A 14,105-nucleotide genomic window follows, 5' to 3' on the forward strand; every position below is an offset into this window, starting at 1 on the left:
ATCCTCTTTTCAACGATATAAAGTTTATATGAATTAGAAACCGTTTGGGCTGTTAAATCGTATGAAAAGAATGCTGCCCTGCTAAATGTCTGTTCTGTGAACAGTATATCGTAATTTTATCACTGAGTTTAGCTCACGTTTTGACTGCCTTATCTATTGAATTATGAGTATTATTATAGCTCGTTAGAAATATCTTTGAATCCTCTTTTCAACGATATATAGCTTGTATGAATTAGGAACCGTTTGGGATGTTAAATTGTATGAAAAAGAAGGCTGCCCTGTTAAATGACTGTTCTGTGAACAGTGTTTCATAATTCTGGGCAAGAAAGAAAGAAGGAAGGAAAGAAAGAAAGAAAGAAAGAAAGAAAGAAAAGGAAGAAGGAAAGAAAGGAAGGGAAAGGAAAGGAAAGGAAAGAAAAGAAGAAAAGAAAAAGAAAGAAAAACAAGAAAAAGAATTTGGGGCTCAAGATTTAGGGGTCGTCCCAAGAGTAATGTCTGGTGCGTTATGAATAAATTTAAATAGAAGCAAAATTAGTAAGATATAAGACCCGCATGCATGCTATAAACTATGAGGGGGCACTTTACACTACACCGCCCGCAGTAGGGCACGTCCGCAGTAGGACACGTCCGTAGTAAGACATAGACCCCTAGTAGGGTCCGCTCGCAGTAGAGCATGCTTGTAGTAGAGCTCAATTTAGATTCAGAAATAGTGTAGTGAAAGAAAAAGAGCTTGAGCTTAGAAAAGTGCCAAATCCCTATAGTTAGCTTCCAGAAAGTATTAAATAGACACCAGATGGGACAAAGTATGACCCAAATAGTAAAGAGTGAACTAAATTATCCCCTCAATCTCTTATAAAGGTTAAAATATGAGGTTGATTCTCAAAAGTGAGTTAGAACAGGAAAAAAAAAGAGGATAGTTTACTTGATTCTTTCCCCTTACTGAGTGTTCTTATTACTCACTCCCTTTTCTTTCCTGATTGCAGGTACAGGTGATCGAGGTAGCTGCGAGGCAGGGTCAGGTTAGCATAGGTAGATCCGGCTGGAGCAGGTTATCTCTGGTTTATATTACATGCATAGAGTGGCATATTTTTATCGACTTTTGACTTTTTGAGATTATGGTACAGTTACATATGATTACTCCCTGTTTTCAGATACTTTCAGATGAGTCTTCATATGAGTATATACATCTTTTGTTCGCTTCCAGATTTTTAGTTTTCTTGGAATACTTCCTAAACACTTTTAATGATGCGTTTATTATAAAGTATTTAAAAAAAAAATAGACTCTACGAATATTAATTCGTAACATTTCTCCTTCGGTGGGTAGTACTACTAGGGAGGGATGTTACATTATAGTTATGCATCTAGATGGAAGAGCCACCAATGGTACAAAAGCTTCATGAGATTTAGAGGTTGAGTGATTCCAAAGTGGAAGGAATATGTAAAAGCCATGAGAGCTTATTTTGGTAGCCATGGATATGATGATCCATTGGTAGATTTACGCAACCTTAAGTAGGTAGGTTTTTTTCAAAATTATGTAGATGCTTTTGAGGAACTCTACCCTAGAGCTAGAATAAGAGAAGATCAAGGACTTAGTTTCTTTTTGTCAAGGTTAGTTGATTAATTCCAAATATCAATTAGGATGTTTAAACCTAAAACACTTATCAAGACCTACTTCTTGGCTGAGTTTTAGGAAATTATGGTGGCTGCAATGAAGACCAACCTAAACCTATTACTAAGGTGTCATAGGTTTCAATAGTTGCTAGGCCATTGGTTAATAATTCAGTATCTAACAGCTCTCAAGTTAAGACTAGTAGTTCAACAGGATTATTACTTACTCCTAACATCCCTAAGCTTCCACTAACAATGTTGGCCAAGTCTACTGCTAGCAAAATATTCAATGAAAAGAAAGTTGAGGGCATATGCTTTTGGTGTGATTAAAAGTTTGTGTTGGGGCATAAATGTAGGAAGAAGTAAGCATTTGTGATACAACTACATGTGGAGACAAAGGGCATGAATGATATGAACCAGAACATGCAGAAAAGAAGTAAATTGTGGTTATAAAAGAGCATGGATTGATGTAACTTTCATTACAAGCTCTATAGGATTCTACAAGAGCTAAAACAATGAGATTGTGTGGCATGCATGGTGAAAAGAGGTTTGTGGACTTTGGTGGCACTCATAATTTTTTAAGTGAACCTACTACTCAGAGATTGGGATATGTCATTAAGGAAGTGTTAAGAGTCCATATGATAGTTGCGAATGGTCAAGAGTTGCAATGCAAAAGGTTATGCGAAAACCTAGAGGTAAGAGTGCAAGGGTAAACCTTAGTAGTGGATGCCTATACCATGGGCTTTGATAGTTATGACTTGATACTTGAAGCTTAAAGGCTAACAAAGTTAGGTGATATTATTTGAAATTTTAAAGCACTTGCCATGAAATTTTCCATCAATGGTCACTTTACCAATTGCATGAAGAAAAGGGCAGTAAGGTTAGCTTTATTGTAGGAAAGCAACGTAGCAAGACTTCTAAAATATCATTTGTACAGCTACTATGGGCTGGAGAGGAAAAAACAAAGGTGTAGTTATATGACCTGTAGGATGATGGCTTGGTAAAGGGAGATGAGTGGCCAGATATGCATAAGTTGTTGCATAGGTTTAGTGATGTTTCATGGAGCCAAAAAGGTTACCGCCTTCTCGATTCTAGGATCATCAAATCATGTTGAAAGAGGGAATACAACCCATCAATCTCAAGCCATATAGGTATGACAACCTATAGAAGGACATTGTCGAAAAGGCTATCAGAGAAATGATGGAAGCTGGGGTAATTTGTAATAATGTTAGTTCTTATGCAAGCCCCATTGTGCTAGTAAAGGAAAAAAATGGATCATGGAGATTATGCATTGATTACAGGGCCACAAACCAAGTTACTATAAAGGACAAGTGCCCTATTCATTTGATAAAGGGTTTGTTAGATGAATTGAGTGGTGTAGCTATTTTTTCAAAGATAGATTTATGTTATGGATGCTGGTAGATTCGCATGCACCCCTCTTCAATAGACAAGACAACATTCAAGACTCATGAGAGGTAGTATGAGTTCTTGGTGATGCTAGTTGGACTCACCAATACACCCTCCATAATCCAAAATGTTATGAACTGCATATTCAGACCTCACCTCAGGAAAGTTTTGCTAGTTTTTTATGATGATAACCTTGTTTATAGCAAGGATTAAGCAACCTATTTAAGCCACTTGGAAGGTATCCTTTAACCTCTGTAGTTGCACCAGCTTTATGCCAAGCAAAGCCAAAGTGTCATTAGAGCATTATAGTGGAATATCTTGGTTATATCATTAGTTAAGAAGGTGTCACCATAGACCTTAATAAGGTTCAAGTAGTTAAAGATTGGCTTGAGCCTAAGACATCGATGCAACGCTTTTTTGGGTACTACACGAGATTTATAAAAAACTATCGTCCATGTTGGTATTGCCTAATTTGTCATAGCAGTTCCAAATCAAAACTAATGCTCCAAGAGGAGGAATTGGTATTGCCTTAATGCAAAATGGGCACCCAATAGCCTACATAAGCAAGACTTTATCACCTAAGAATCAACTACTTTTGGTTTATGAAAAGGAGATGTTAGCCATTCTCCTTGCTATGAAGAAATAGGAGCATTACCTAAGGAATCAATGTTTCATCGTCCACATAAACCACCAAAGTTTGAAGTACTTGATAGAGCAGAAAGTCACCACTCCATCGCAGCAAGCTTGGATAGCCAAGCTGATGTAGTTTAACTATGAAATCAGCTACAAAAAAGGTAAGGAAAATGTAGCTGCTGATGCATTATCTAGAGCTTCAGTTGGTGAATTCAATCAGTTTGTTGCTATGATTGTACCGTAGGAGCTGTTGCAACAGATTCAGGAAGAGTGGTATAAAGATGCCTATTTGAAATCTATTATTGAGGCTAAAACTAATGATGCATCTGTCTATGGGAAGTTTGAATGGACCAATGGCTAATTAAGAAGGAAGAGCCGATTGGTGGTAGCTAATGATTCTCAACTCTAACACAATATGTTACTTCTCTTCCATGATTCAGCTATGGGAGGACACTCAAGAGTCACTGCCACAATGAGAGGCTGAGTTCTTCAGTGTACTAGAAAGGTATATGGAAGGCAATGAGGAACTATGTGAAGGGATCCCCAATTGCCCAGCAATTCAAGTATGAAAATGTCACTTCACTTGGCTTATCACAACCTCTTCCTTTTCCTTGAAGTGTCTTTACTAATTTCACCATGGACTTCATCGAAAGTCTTTCTAAATCCAAAGGGAAATTAGCCATTTTTGTGGTGGTTGATAGGCTTACGAAAAACTCACATTTTATGGCACTGGGGCATCCATTTTTAGTGCAGGCTATAGTTCAGTTATTCTTGGAGAATGTCTTTAAATGGCACGGTAACCTGCAGAGCATTATAAGTGATGTCTTCCTTAACAGCTTCTGGCCTGAGTTTTTTAAGCTACAGGGGGTTGAGCTTCACTATTCCACCGTGTACCATCCTTAGATGGATGGCCAAATGGGAAGCAGTGAATAGTTGTTTGGAGGATTATCTACATTGCATGGCTGGAGAACTCCTTCTCACATGGCTGTATTGGCTTCCCTTGGCAGAATATTGGTACAATACCAACTTCCATTCCAGTATACAAATGATGCCATTTGAAGCCTTGTATGGCCACCCTCCACCACTACATATTCCATATTTTTCGAAGGATTCCACTATGTCAAAAGTCGACACCATGATAAGGAGTAGAGAGGCTACAGTACGAATTCTACAACGTAATATTCAGAAGGCTCAGCATCAGATGAAGTCTTTGGCTGATCGTCGTTGCTCTGATCGAGTATTTCAAGTGGGAGATTCTTTTTTTATTAAGTTGCATCCTTATAGACAGACGTATTTGCGTATTTGCATAAGGGAAATCTTAAATTCCAACCTAAGTATTTTGGGCCATTTCCTGTTATTGAAGTGATTGGTAAATCTGTTTATAGGTTGCAACTTCCTGTGGAGGCTCAGGTTCACAATATTTTTCATGTGTCTCAGTTACATCCGGCTTATGCCTGAGTGTTAGCTTATCCAACATTGCCGCCCCATTTCTCTTCTCCGCATTGGCCTATGAATATTTTGGATCAGCATATGGTTCGCAGTTGCTCATTCAATGGGAAAATAAGCCTGTGGAAATGGCTACTTGGGAGTTTGCGGACTCTCTTCGTCAGAGGTACCCTTCTTTCTCCCTTGAGGCAAGGAAGCTGGGGAGGGGGCATTTGATGCAAACTGAAGAAAATGTGGTCATTGAAGCTAGCCTGAAGTTGTTGTGGTTAAGCCAAGGATGGTCGCTATGCGTGAGAATGGACGTTAGAAGTTTTTATTGTTTGAATAAGTGTTCATCCGGTTCGTTTTATAATAAGTTGTGTGGCGTCATTTAGTGTTTAGCGGACGTTGTAATTTGGTGTAAATAAAAAATGAAACATTGTCGTCTAAGGGGAGAAGAGGAATTTGAGTTGTTTATGCATTGGTGGGAATTGTATGAAAAAAACAGTTATAACAGAAACTTCTTCTTCCTTATTCTTCTGTTCTGTGATTTCTCTCTCGAATCTTCTTCTGTGTTCCCTAATTGTCTTCTTTTACAGCAACAAGCATCACATCAGTAACCATTCTCAACAGAAGTTGATGATACTATAGCAGTGGTCTTTACGTTGGTGAAGAACAGCTCAAGAATCAAAATGACTGAAACAAATGCAAATGCAGAAGATAGACAAGGACAACCAGGAAAGGGGCTATCTTTATTTTGCTTTCGATGTGTTTTCATTTTGCCCATTAAATAAGATAGACAAACCAAAGTATAAATTGGACCATAATGCAGACGGAAAAATAAAATAAAATGAAGTTAAGTTTTTGAGAGAGGTTTCAAAGATGAATTAGATAGAGCAATTCCTTTGCAGATTTTCTTATCTTTACCGCACCTGCACTAAAAATGAACTCTCAAAAATTGTCATGTTTTGTACCGCCATACAATAACAACACGCTAGACCCGGATAAAGAACCCAATACACAAAATTAAAGCTATGGCCCACCATTTAGATTCTACTGATTTAAATAGCTTGTCGGTTCTACCCCAAATGGTCAGTTCCGGATAGAAACCAACCTTATGAGTTACAAGTTTCGGTGATTATTTTTAAGAACTGGTCAGTTTCAATTCTAAAATTTTTTACAGGACACCCAAATCAGCTCACCCCTGATATATTGCAATGGTCTCCGTCTTTAGTTTGGTTATTCACTTTAAATATTAAATGCTAAATAATATTGATAAAGCAACAGAATAAATAGCGCATCATCAAACGCTATGATAAATTAAAAATAAAAAAAGAAACATTCACCATAGTAAAGAAAAAGACATCTGAAATTCTTCAGGATTACATTTTCTTTAAATTAATAGAAGAAAAATCGTTACAAAGAAGTAATGTTAAAAGGCATGAATGAAAAACGGGAACAGGTGAATTTGATCCATTACTTTTTGCCCAACGTAATCATCCATTACAACACACACAACTCCAATTCTTCTCAACAGATATGAATGCCTCCACCAACAACATTACAATCTCTTCAAACTTTTCTTTCTAGCATCGATTTTCTTCTTGTCTGCCTGAACCTTTGTCAACCCACCACCTTCTTTCTTTTGTACAGCTGCTGGTGTTGCCACAGCAGAACCACTGTTCCCCATATCAGGTACAGCTAACGCAGCAGTTGGCTGCTCCTGACTATTTCCTCTGGTAGCTGTTGCAGGGGCCAAAGGAGATGGTGATGCCAATGCACCTGTTGTCGTGGTCTTCTGATCCTTCTGTTCAATGTTATGAACCGACGTATTGCTCTGGTCCACATTCAATGCTGTAGTTGACTCTGAAATGGCTCCTGACTTAAACTTTGGTTTTGGCTTTGCATGAATCCCAGTGTATATCCTGCACGGAACTTACAAACTTTAATGACAAGAAAATAATTAGCATGTCTGCTTTAATCCTGCTACACAGTGATGATGGCACATAACAGAATTGAGATGGTTATCACCTGGCATGTCTGGCATACTCCTCATAATTTTCAAGAAGCATCTTACCGGCCTGTTCATTCAAAGCTGATTCTGGAAATGGCTCAATCAATAAACACCGGACCACCTATTATCAAAAATCTCAAAATAAGATGACTGTTTACAGACCCAAAGATCTACAACTAAAATGGACTGTTTGAGACTCAAAATTAGATAAAAAAGATAGGGTGGGGACTACTATGACAAGTGCTGATACAACTTACAATGAGAACATGTCGTAATCCTAGACTTGGATTCCAATCTTTTTTTAGCGTATTGACACAAATTTCACCATTTGTTGCAATGTTCGGATGGAAAATCTTAGTCATGAAATAACCTGCAACATCAATATATCAGTATTAGGATTGCGTGACAAGGGATATACATCATTGTTCAGACATGAAAAATATATAAAGACAAAACAATGCACAACAACAAACCTTTTGGAGGAGAGTGTGGGAAGTCATGAGACAATAACAACTTCATGCGGAAAACACCGTTTTCATATGGAGTTCCAGCTGCAAGGAACAAAAAGACTTATTTCAGTGTTACAGTATGCCTCAGAAGATGCAAAAAAAAAAGGACAAAGGTCACATGCCTGGGCCTTCAATATCAGCATATATAGTTGAAAAATCATCATCATTTACTCCAACTTTAATGCCCTCAGGGGGTGAATCATCAAGACTCTTCAATTCCTTTGCAAGTTGTTTTATCACATTTGGTGGAAGATTTTCATTAGTGGCCTAAAACAACATTTTAAAAAAAAATGTTGTTAGAAGCCAAATGAAACAACTCATGTCATAAAACCCAAAATATATATATATATATATATATCAAACCTCATGCACAAACTCAGGCATCATTGCATAACCAGGATTTGGTCAAGTAATGAACATTACTACATCCTATTATATCAACCAATTGTGACAAAATGAAATAATATGACGCTTTTCATTTTTCAATATTTCTTCCATCATCAAAAGCTGAAAAAGTTGGATGGCTAATCAAAATACTAAGTCAAATAAAAAAACAGAGATTTACCATAGCTACAACAGGAAATGGAATCCTTCAAATAACTTCTTCAACAGGAGATAAATCAAAACTCCAACAAATTATGTACCAGAAGCTTCTTGAACATTCAGCGGCAAGAATATCGAGAAACACCAAATGGGCCTGAAAAATAATGACAATTTTCAGTTACTTGTTTCTAATTTAATAATGTAATAATTATTAGGGGTAAACAAAAAGTAGCTATCATTCAAGGATGTTTATTACAACTATAACAGAGAAAGGGGCACCCAACAATGCACCAACCATAACTACCCAGACAGAATTTGGGTCACAGGTTAGTAGGTAGAAGACAAGAAATCTGATTTAAATTAAAAAATCAGAGCCTAAAATGTGTTCATCAACAATTCAGAATCATCAAAAGTACAAAACTAATAAATGCATGAGGGTATCAATGGGCCCAATCCAGCTCCAGCAGACCATGAAAAGGAAAAAACAATGGTAAATGCAAAATTTTGGGTTGAATAGTTGAAACAGGTTGAACATACACACACATTTTCTAAAGCGGGTGCAGCAAGTTTCTACAGCTTGAATTCAAAGTTTTAAATGGTCTAAAGCCATAAAAGGAGGTTGAGAAATACAGTAATCCACACTTTCCAGTGTTCAAAAGATGCCAATCAAAGAAGATGAGCTTGTACAGTGTTAGGAACCCAAGTCCCATACTTGCACTTGGGATCCTAACATAGAGGGGTGCAAGGCTGGGTAGCCTAGCCTAGTTTTTTGAGCCAAAAAAAAAAAACAAAAGTTGTATTTTTTATACTAGTCAGATATAATATGATGAATTCATGCTGTTAGCTCAATTACAGAAACATAATTTCTAGATATCTATCTACTTAATAAAGTAAAACTTCCCCAACTGCAACAAGCAGGTCACAGGGCTTCTGTCAACGATTCATTGTGATCCTGCGAACAAGTCCTTACAGCATGTATTCTTATATAACTCAATACAGAGTAAAATCATGCACAATTGAACTACAGAAAAAACATTTTTGAGCCGCCTGTATTCATGGAATCTCTTGAAACATAAAGAATTATTGAAAGGCTCAAAGTTCAGGCAACTAAATATAATCAAGATGCATTACACTACACTACAATTAACATTGCAACCTCCCAAAACACAAGCCGAAAACTAAAATTTCCTAAGGAACATTGTCATTTCTTAAAATGCCAAAGTCCACTGTATCCTTCCAGAAGTCATATTATCTGTACTAAATCATGGAGCAATGCTCATGACTTACAATCTCACAGTAATAACTGTCACGAAAAAATCTCCAGCAAATTTGCTTCATGAAACAGTTAAAATTGATCATAAAGTTCTAGCAATAACTAGAGATGCGAAATTATAATTTAAATTGATAAGGAAAACATCTTAATTTAAAAAATAAAGTGCAAGACCAAGGGAAAGGTTCAGTCGAGATGCAAAATTATTGTAAATGTAACAATTATAACTCTTAGATCATATTAAATATTGCCTTTCAAAGCTTCTCCTACCTGTTTCTAATATACCTGTCATTTGCATCTGCATATTGATTTATTTTTCCAAACAATGTCTGAGACAGAACCAATTGGACTTCTATAAAATAGAAAAGTTCTGAAACTCATCAAAATAGTAATCAACAGCCACAAAAATTAAATAGAAGACAAAAAAGATGTAAACGGAGCACAATTGAGTAAGAATATGGAATGGATACGAAGCATAAACAATCCAACCTGCAGAGAAAACTAAAACTAAGGACAATGCAAGACAAGATAAAACTAATCTAGTAAATTAATTAAGAAAACGAAACCATTTGCCAAAACCCTTAAAAATCAAATGGGTAATATACACATTCCCAATTCAATAGGCAAAACAGTAATTGAAACGTACAAATATACAAAGCTTATTCGTGCGAAGAAGAAAAGAACCTTTAATGTGAAAAACCCACATCAGAATCAACAAAAATGAATCACGAAAAGTATCGGACATTGCCACTTCACAAAGAAGCAATCACAAACGGTGCGATTACATATTCCAACAAAACGCATCAAAAGGAAAGCTAGTGAAATAGATAATCAACTCATAAACAAGCATAAAAATCCAATCATTGCATCGAACTAGCTGACTTTTAACTCAGATTAGTATAAAAAAGATAATCACGATAACGTTAAAAGAGTCTGAAGCAAAAAGTGATGAATGATCGATCACGGAAATACATTGACAAATCCATGAAAAAATAAAAAAAAGGAAAAACCCAGACGGTAAAATCACCTTATCTCGTGTAATTATTCTCTTGAGAGAGAAAGTGAAGACGAGAGAGCGAGAGAGCTGTGCTGTGTAAATGAACGTTGAAATACAGAGACTCGGAAAGCGATCTCTTCTTGGAATGATTTATTATATTTATATTTATTTTTTATTTAGAAATAAAATAATAAAAGGTTTTTTAAATTAATTATTAATCTATTCCATTTAATTATTTCATTTTTTAAATGACGTGTCGCTTCGCCAGATCCTCAGGTTTTCTAGCCGTTTGATTATTTGAATTTAAATAGTTTTAAGGAGTAGTAACGCTCCCTCACTGAGCGTGTTTTCACCGTCGAAGGACCAGAGAGTGGTAACGCTTGGCATTCATAGTACATATAGGCGTATAGGGCAAGCTGGAAAAGCTTAATTTACAACTTTAGCCATATGTTAGTACCATATAAAAACATTTACCAACAACAATAATAACAATAATAATAATAATAAATATTTCACCATAAAAATATAATAAATTTGATAAAATATTAAATTTTTTAAATAAAAAATCTGGATTTTATTTATGCAACAAAAATAGATAGGGACCTTAACTATAAAAAAAATTAAAAATTTTTAAGAAGGTTCCTAATAAAATTCAAATTTTTTTATTTTTTTATAAATAATTGAGATTGCGTTATAAAATGGCCAAAGGACTATTTCATCCCCAAGTTTAAGTGTTATCCCAAAGTTACACCAATAAGATTTAAAAAACTTAAAATCTCACTCATCCATTAAAAATCACAATTATGGTTAGAGGTAAAATAATCATTTAATAAAAAATTTTAAAAATCTAAAGTTTTGTTACATTTTTCCCTCTTAGATGGTCACGTCGTCTCTGTCTAAGACTTTGACAATCATCTTCGTCTCCAATGAAGACGAAGACAATCTAACAAAGATGCGTCGGAGGAAATAGCCTATATTGGTGGTTGGAAAGTGATCAGCAAAGAGAGTTGAACAGGGAGTGAGAGCCAATGCCATTGGAGATGACCATCTCCGATGACTCCGACCATGATTTGCAAACCCTAGGGAAAAATTTTTGATTTTTCAAACTTCAGGTGAGGGGAGAATTAAGAGATTTTCAAGTTAAGGGAGGCCAAAGTAATAAAACTTTAGTTTTTTTATTAAAAGACTGTTTTACCCTTAATCCTAACTGAAATTTTTAATAGATGGGTGGGATTTTGGGTTTTTCAAACCTCACAAATATATCTTTGTGATAGCACTTAAACTTGAATAGAAAATAATCATTTGACCTTATAAAATAAGTGATACTTAAAAATTTTGTTTGTGCTTTTTTCTTTTAAGTAACAAAGAAAGTTCTAGTACTAGAAAAAGAATGGTGTGTGTTAAAAGGAGTAAATAGTGATAATTTGTTACATTTTATGAAATATAATGATGATAATTTCTTTTTTTTATTGTAGCATTCTTAAAAAACTGTCATATTGTATTTATTCTAAAGGATTTCAGAAACAATATTAAAAAAGTTAGAGATGGTTTGAAGAGTTCAAATAGGTGTGATGTATATTAAATATTAATTAAAAATCAAAATCATTTTAATGAATTTTGAAGTGGAATGAGGGTATATTGTAATTTCATGCTGAGAGGTTAGTAAGGCGGAATCTAGTTTGCCTTAAAAAAGAAAGATATAAAGGAAGGTTAGTGAGAGGTTGAGGTCCGAAGTTTGTCTTGTAGTGAGACAAAAGTCTAGCTCTGGCCTTTGTAACCATTTTTGGCATATATAAAATTAATTTCAATTTGAATTTGTCCGACTCTTTTGTTGGTGACCGTTAGACTTGCCTACTCGAACCCCAGGTAGCCGTTAAGGCTGCTCCTGCCAGTCCCAGACGGCTACCCGTGCCAGTCCCAGTTTCCGAATGTGTTGGTAGGTTGAATGGAAGAACATAAAATTATGGTATATTCAAATTTTTAGTGTCTTTTTAATCACTCATCTCAAACCGTCAATAAAAGGCGAAAGGACTATTTCCCACCCAACGTACGTTGATTTTCTAAAGTTGTCTCTATTAACTTTAAAAATTTTATTTATCTACCCATAGCTGATTAAAATTAATGGAACTTTAACCCCTGAAAAATTTATCTCATTTTCTCCCTAAAAGTTTAAAAACTAACATTTTCTTTCCCAAGCTAAGTTTTAAAAAAATCACATTTCTCCCTTAGGGTTTATTTCAAAATCAGGTCATATTTTCTAGTGTCATCATCAGTCGTCTCTCCTTCTCGATAGTTCCATTTCCTCTGACAGTTTGTCTCAACTTTATCCCAACCCCCCAACATCCAGAGATTTGGGATAGAGTTGAGACAGACTATCAGAGGAAATGGAACTATCAGGAAGGAGAGACGACTGATGATGGCACTGGAAAAGTGACCTGATTTTGAAACTAAACCCTAAGGGAGAAATGTGATTTTTTTCAAACTGGGTTTAGGGGAGAAATGGTAGTTTTTTAAATTTAGGGGGGAAATGAAATCATATTTAAGTTTATTTTTAATATTAAATATAAAATAACGATTTTGCCCTAAAAATTAACAGATTTAAAAGGTCATAGATGGGTAAATGAGATTTTTAAAATTAACGGGGGGAACTTTGGGAAATTAGCATACCTTGGGTGGGAAATAGTCCTTTGGCCTAAATAAAAATACCATAATAACAATTTTTTTTCAAAATACCCCATTGACTCTCCTTTTCAATGCAGAGAGGTTCTCTTATTTTTCTCTTTTTCTTTACAACTTTGATACGTTGGAAGGAATCTCTACATCTTGTGTCAATGAAAAATAATTGAAGCAATAAGAAACTTTGAAAAATAATTAAAGCAACACATGTGATTAAACAACATTCCAATGAAAAATAATTAAAGCAATATGTCATTATAAGGATTTTGAGAAACTGAAAATTTGAAGTACTAAAAAAAAAGACACCCGTGAGCCAAGACCACCAATAGCCTTCACCGACCACCGGCAGCCTTCACCGATCACCAACAATGATGAAACATAATTAAACGATGATGGACGGCCACATGGCAGGACTACTAGTAACATTTTCTGATTCTAGTTGTTAGATATTAGATGAAAGAAAAAGAAAGTTATGAAAAAAATATGAAAGGCTGGAACCGCTTGATGTTATTTTTTATCAAATTATGTATTTGAGTATTTTTTTCAAATTATGTTTATATATTAATTCAATAACTGTTAGGCATTTACAAATAACCTAATCTTTGATCTTATATGGTAATTCAATAACTGATTGTAGTTGCTAGAAAAAAAAATTGAAAACCAAGATGTAACCTTTAAATGGGACTAGAGGGGTAGGCATTAATGTCAAGTCTTGGTGTTGAGGCCAAAGGTTGGCATTGACGCCAACTCGTTCTTTGTTTGTGTTTTTTCGAGACTTGAATCTTCATCAACTTAATTCTAGTTTTAACAATCAATACTTCAATTATATTATAACAATATTAAACAATATAATAAGATGAAATTATAACATTAAACAATATAACAACATAAAATCATATCAAAATTATATTTCATATGAAGCCATAAATATGAATCTACCTTAAATTATTTGATTTTCAATTGTTAAATAAGAAAACACATAACATAAGGGTTTGAATCAAGACTCGTCTGAATTTGAATGAT

The 14,105-nt window shown here is 35.1% G+C and overlaps 1 protein-coding gene across 3 annotated transcripts; it reads right to left on the reverse strand.

Moving 5' to 3' along the window:
* Positions 1–6,438: 6,438 nt before the first annotated feature.
* LOC123197270 (ubiquitin-conjugating enzyme E2 22-like) lies at positions 6,439–10,558 on the reverse strand. Of its 3 annotated transcripts, none has more exons than XM_044611490.1 (8): positions 10,437–10,525; positions 9,695–9,761; positions 8,162–8,293; positions 7,719–7,863; positions 7,561–7,638; positions 7,345–7,457; positions 7,105–7,208; positions 6,439–6,998 (listed from the first exon to the last, which is right to left on the reverse strand). In XM_044611490.1, exons 3-8 carry the CDS (start codon positions 8,162–8,164, stop codon positions 6,635–6,637), a joined length of 807 nt encoding a protein of 268 aa, XP_044467425.1. In that variant the 5' UTR covers positions 8,165–8,293; positions 9,695–9,761; positions 10,437–10,525; the 3' UTR covers positions 6,439–6,634. The 3 variants fall into 3 exon arrangements, with proteins under 3 accessions (XP_044467425.1, XP_044467423.1, XP_044467424.1); XM_044611488.1 differs by having other exon boundaries at positions 9,680–9,761; XM_044611489.1 differs by lacking the exon at positions 9,695–9,761 and having other exon boundaries at positions 10,437–10,558.
* Positions 10,559–14,105: the final 3,547 nt, after the last annotated feature.

This window comes from Mangifera indica, chromosome 15, assembly GCF_011075055.1.
Source record: "Mangifera indica cultivar Alphonso chromosome 15, CATAS_Mindica_2.1, whole genome shotgun sequence".
Lineage (NCBI taxonomy): Eukaryota > Viridiplantae > Streptophyta > Magnoliopsida > Sapindales > Anacardiaceae > Mangifera > Mangifera indica.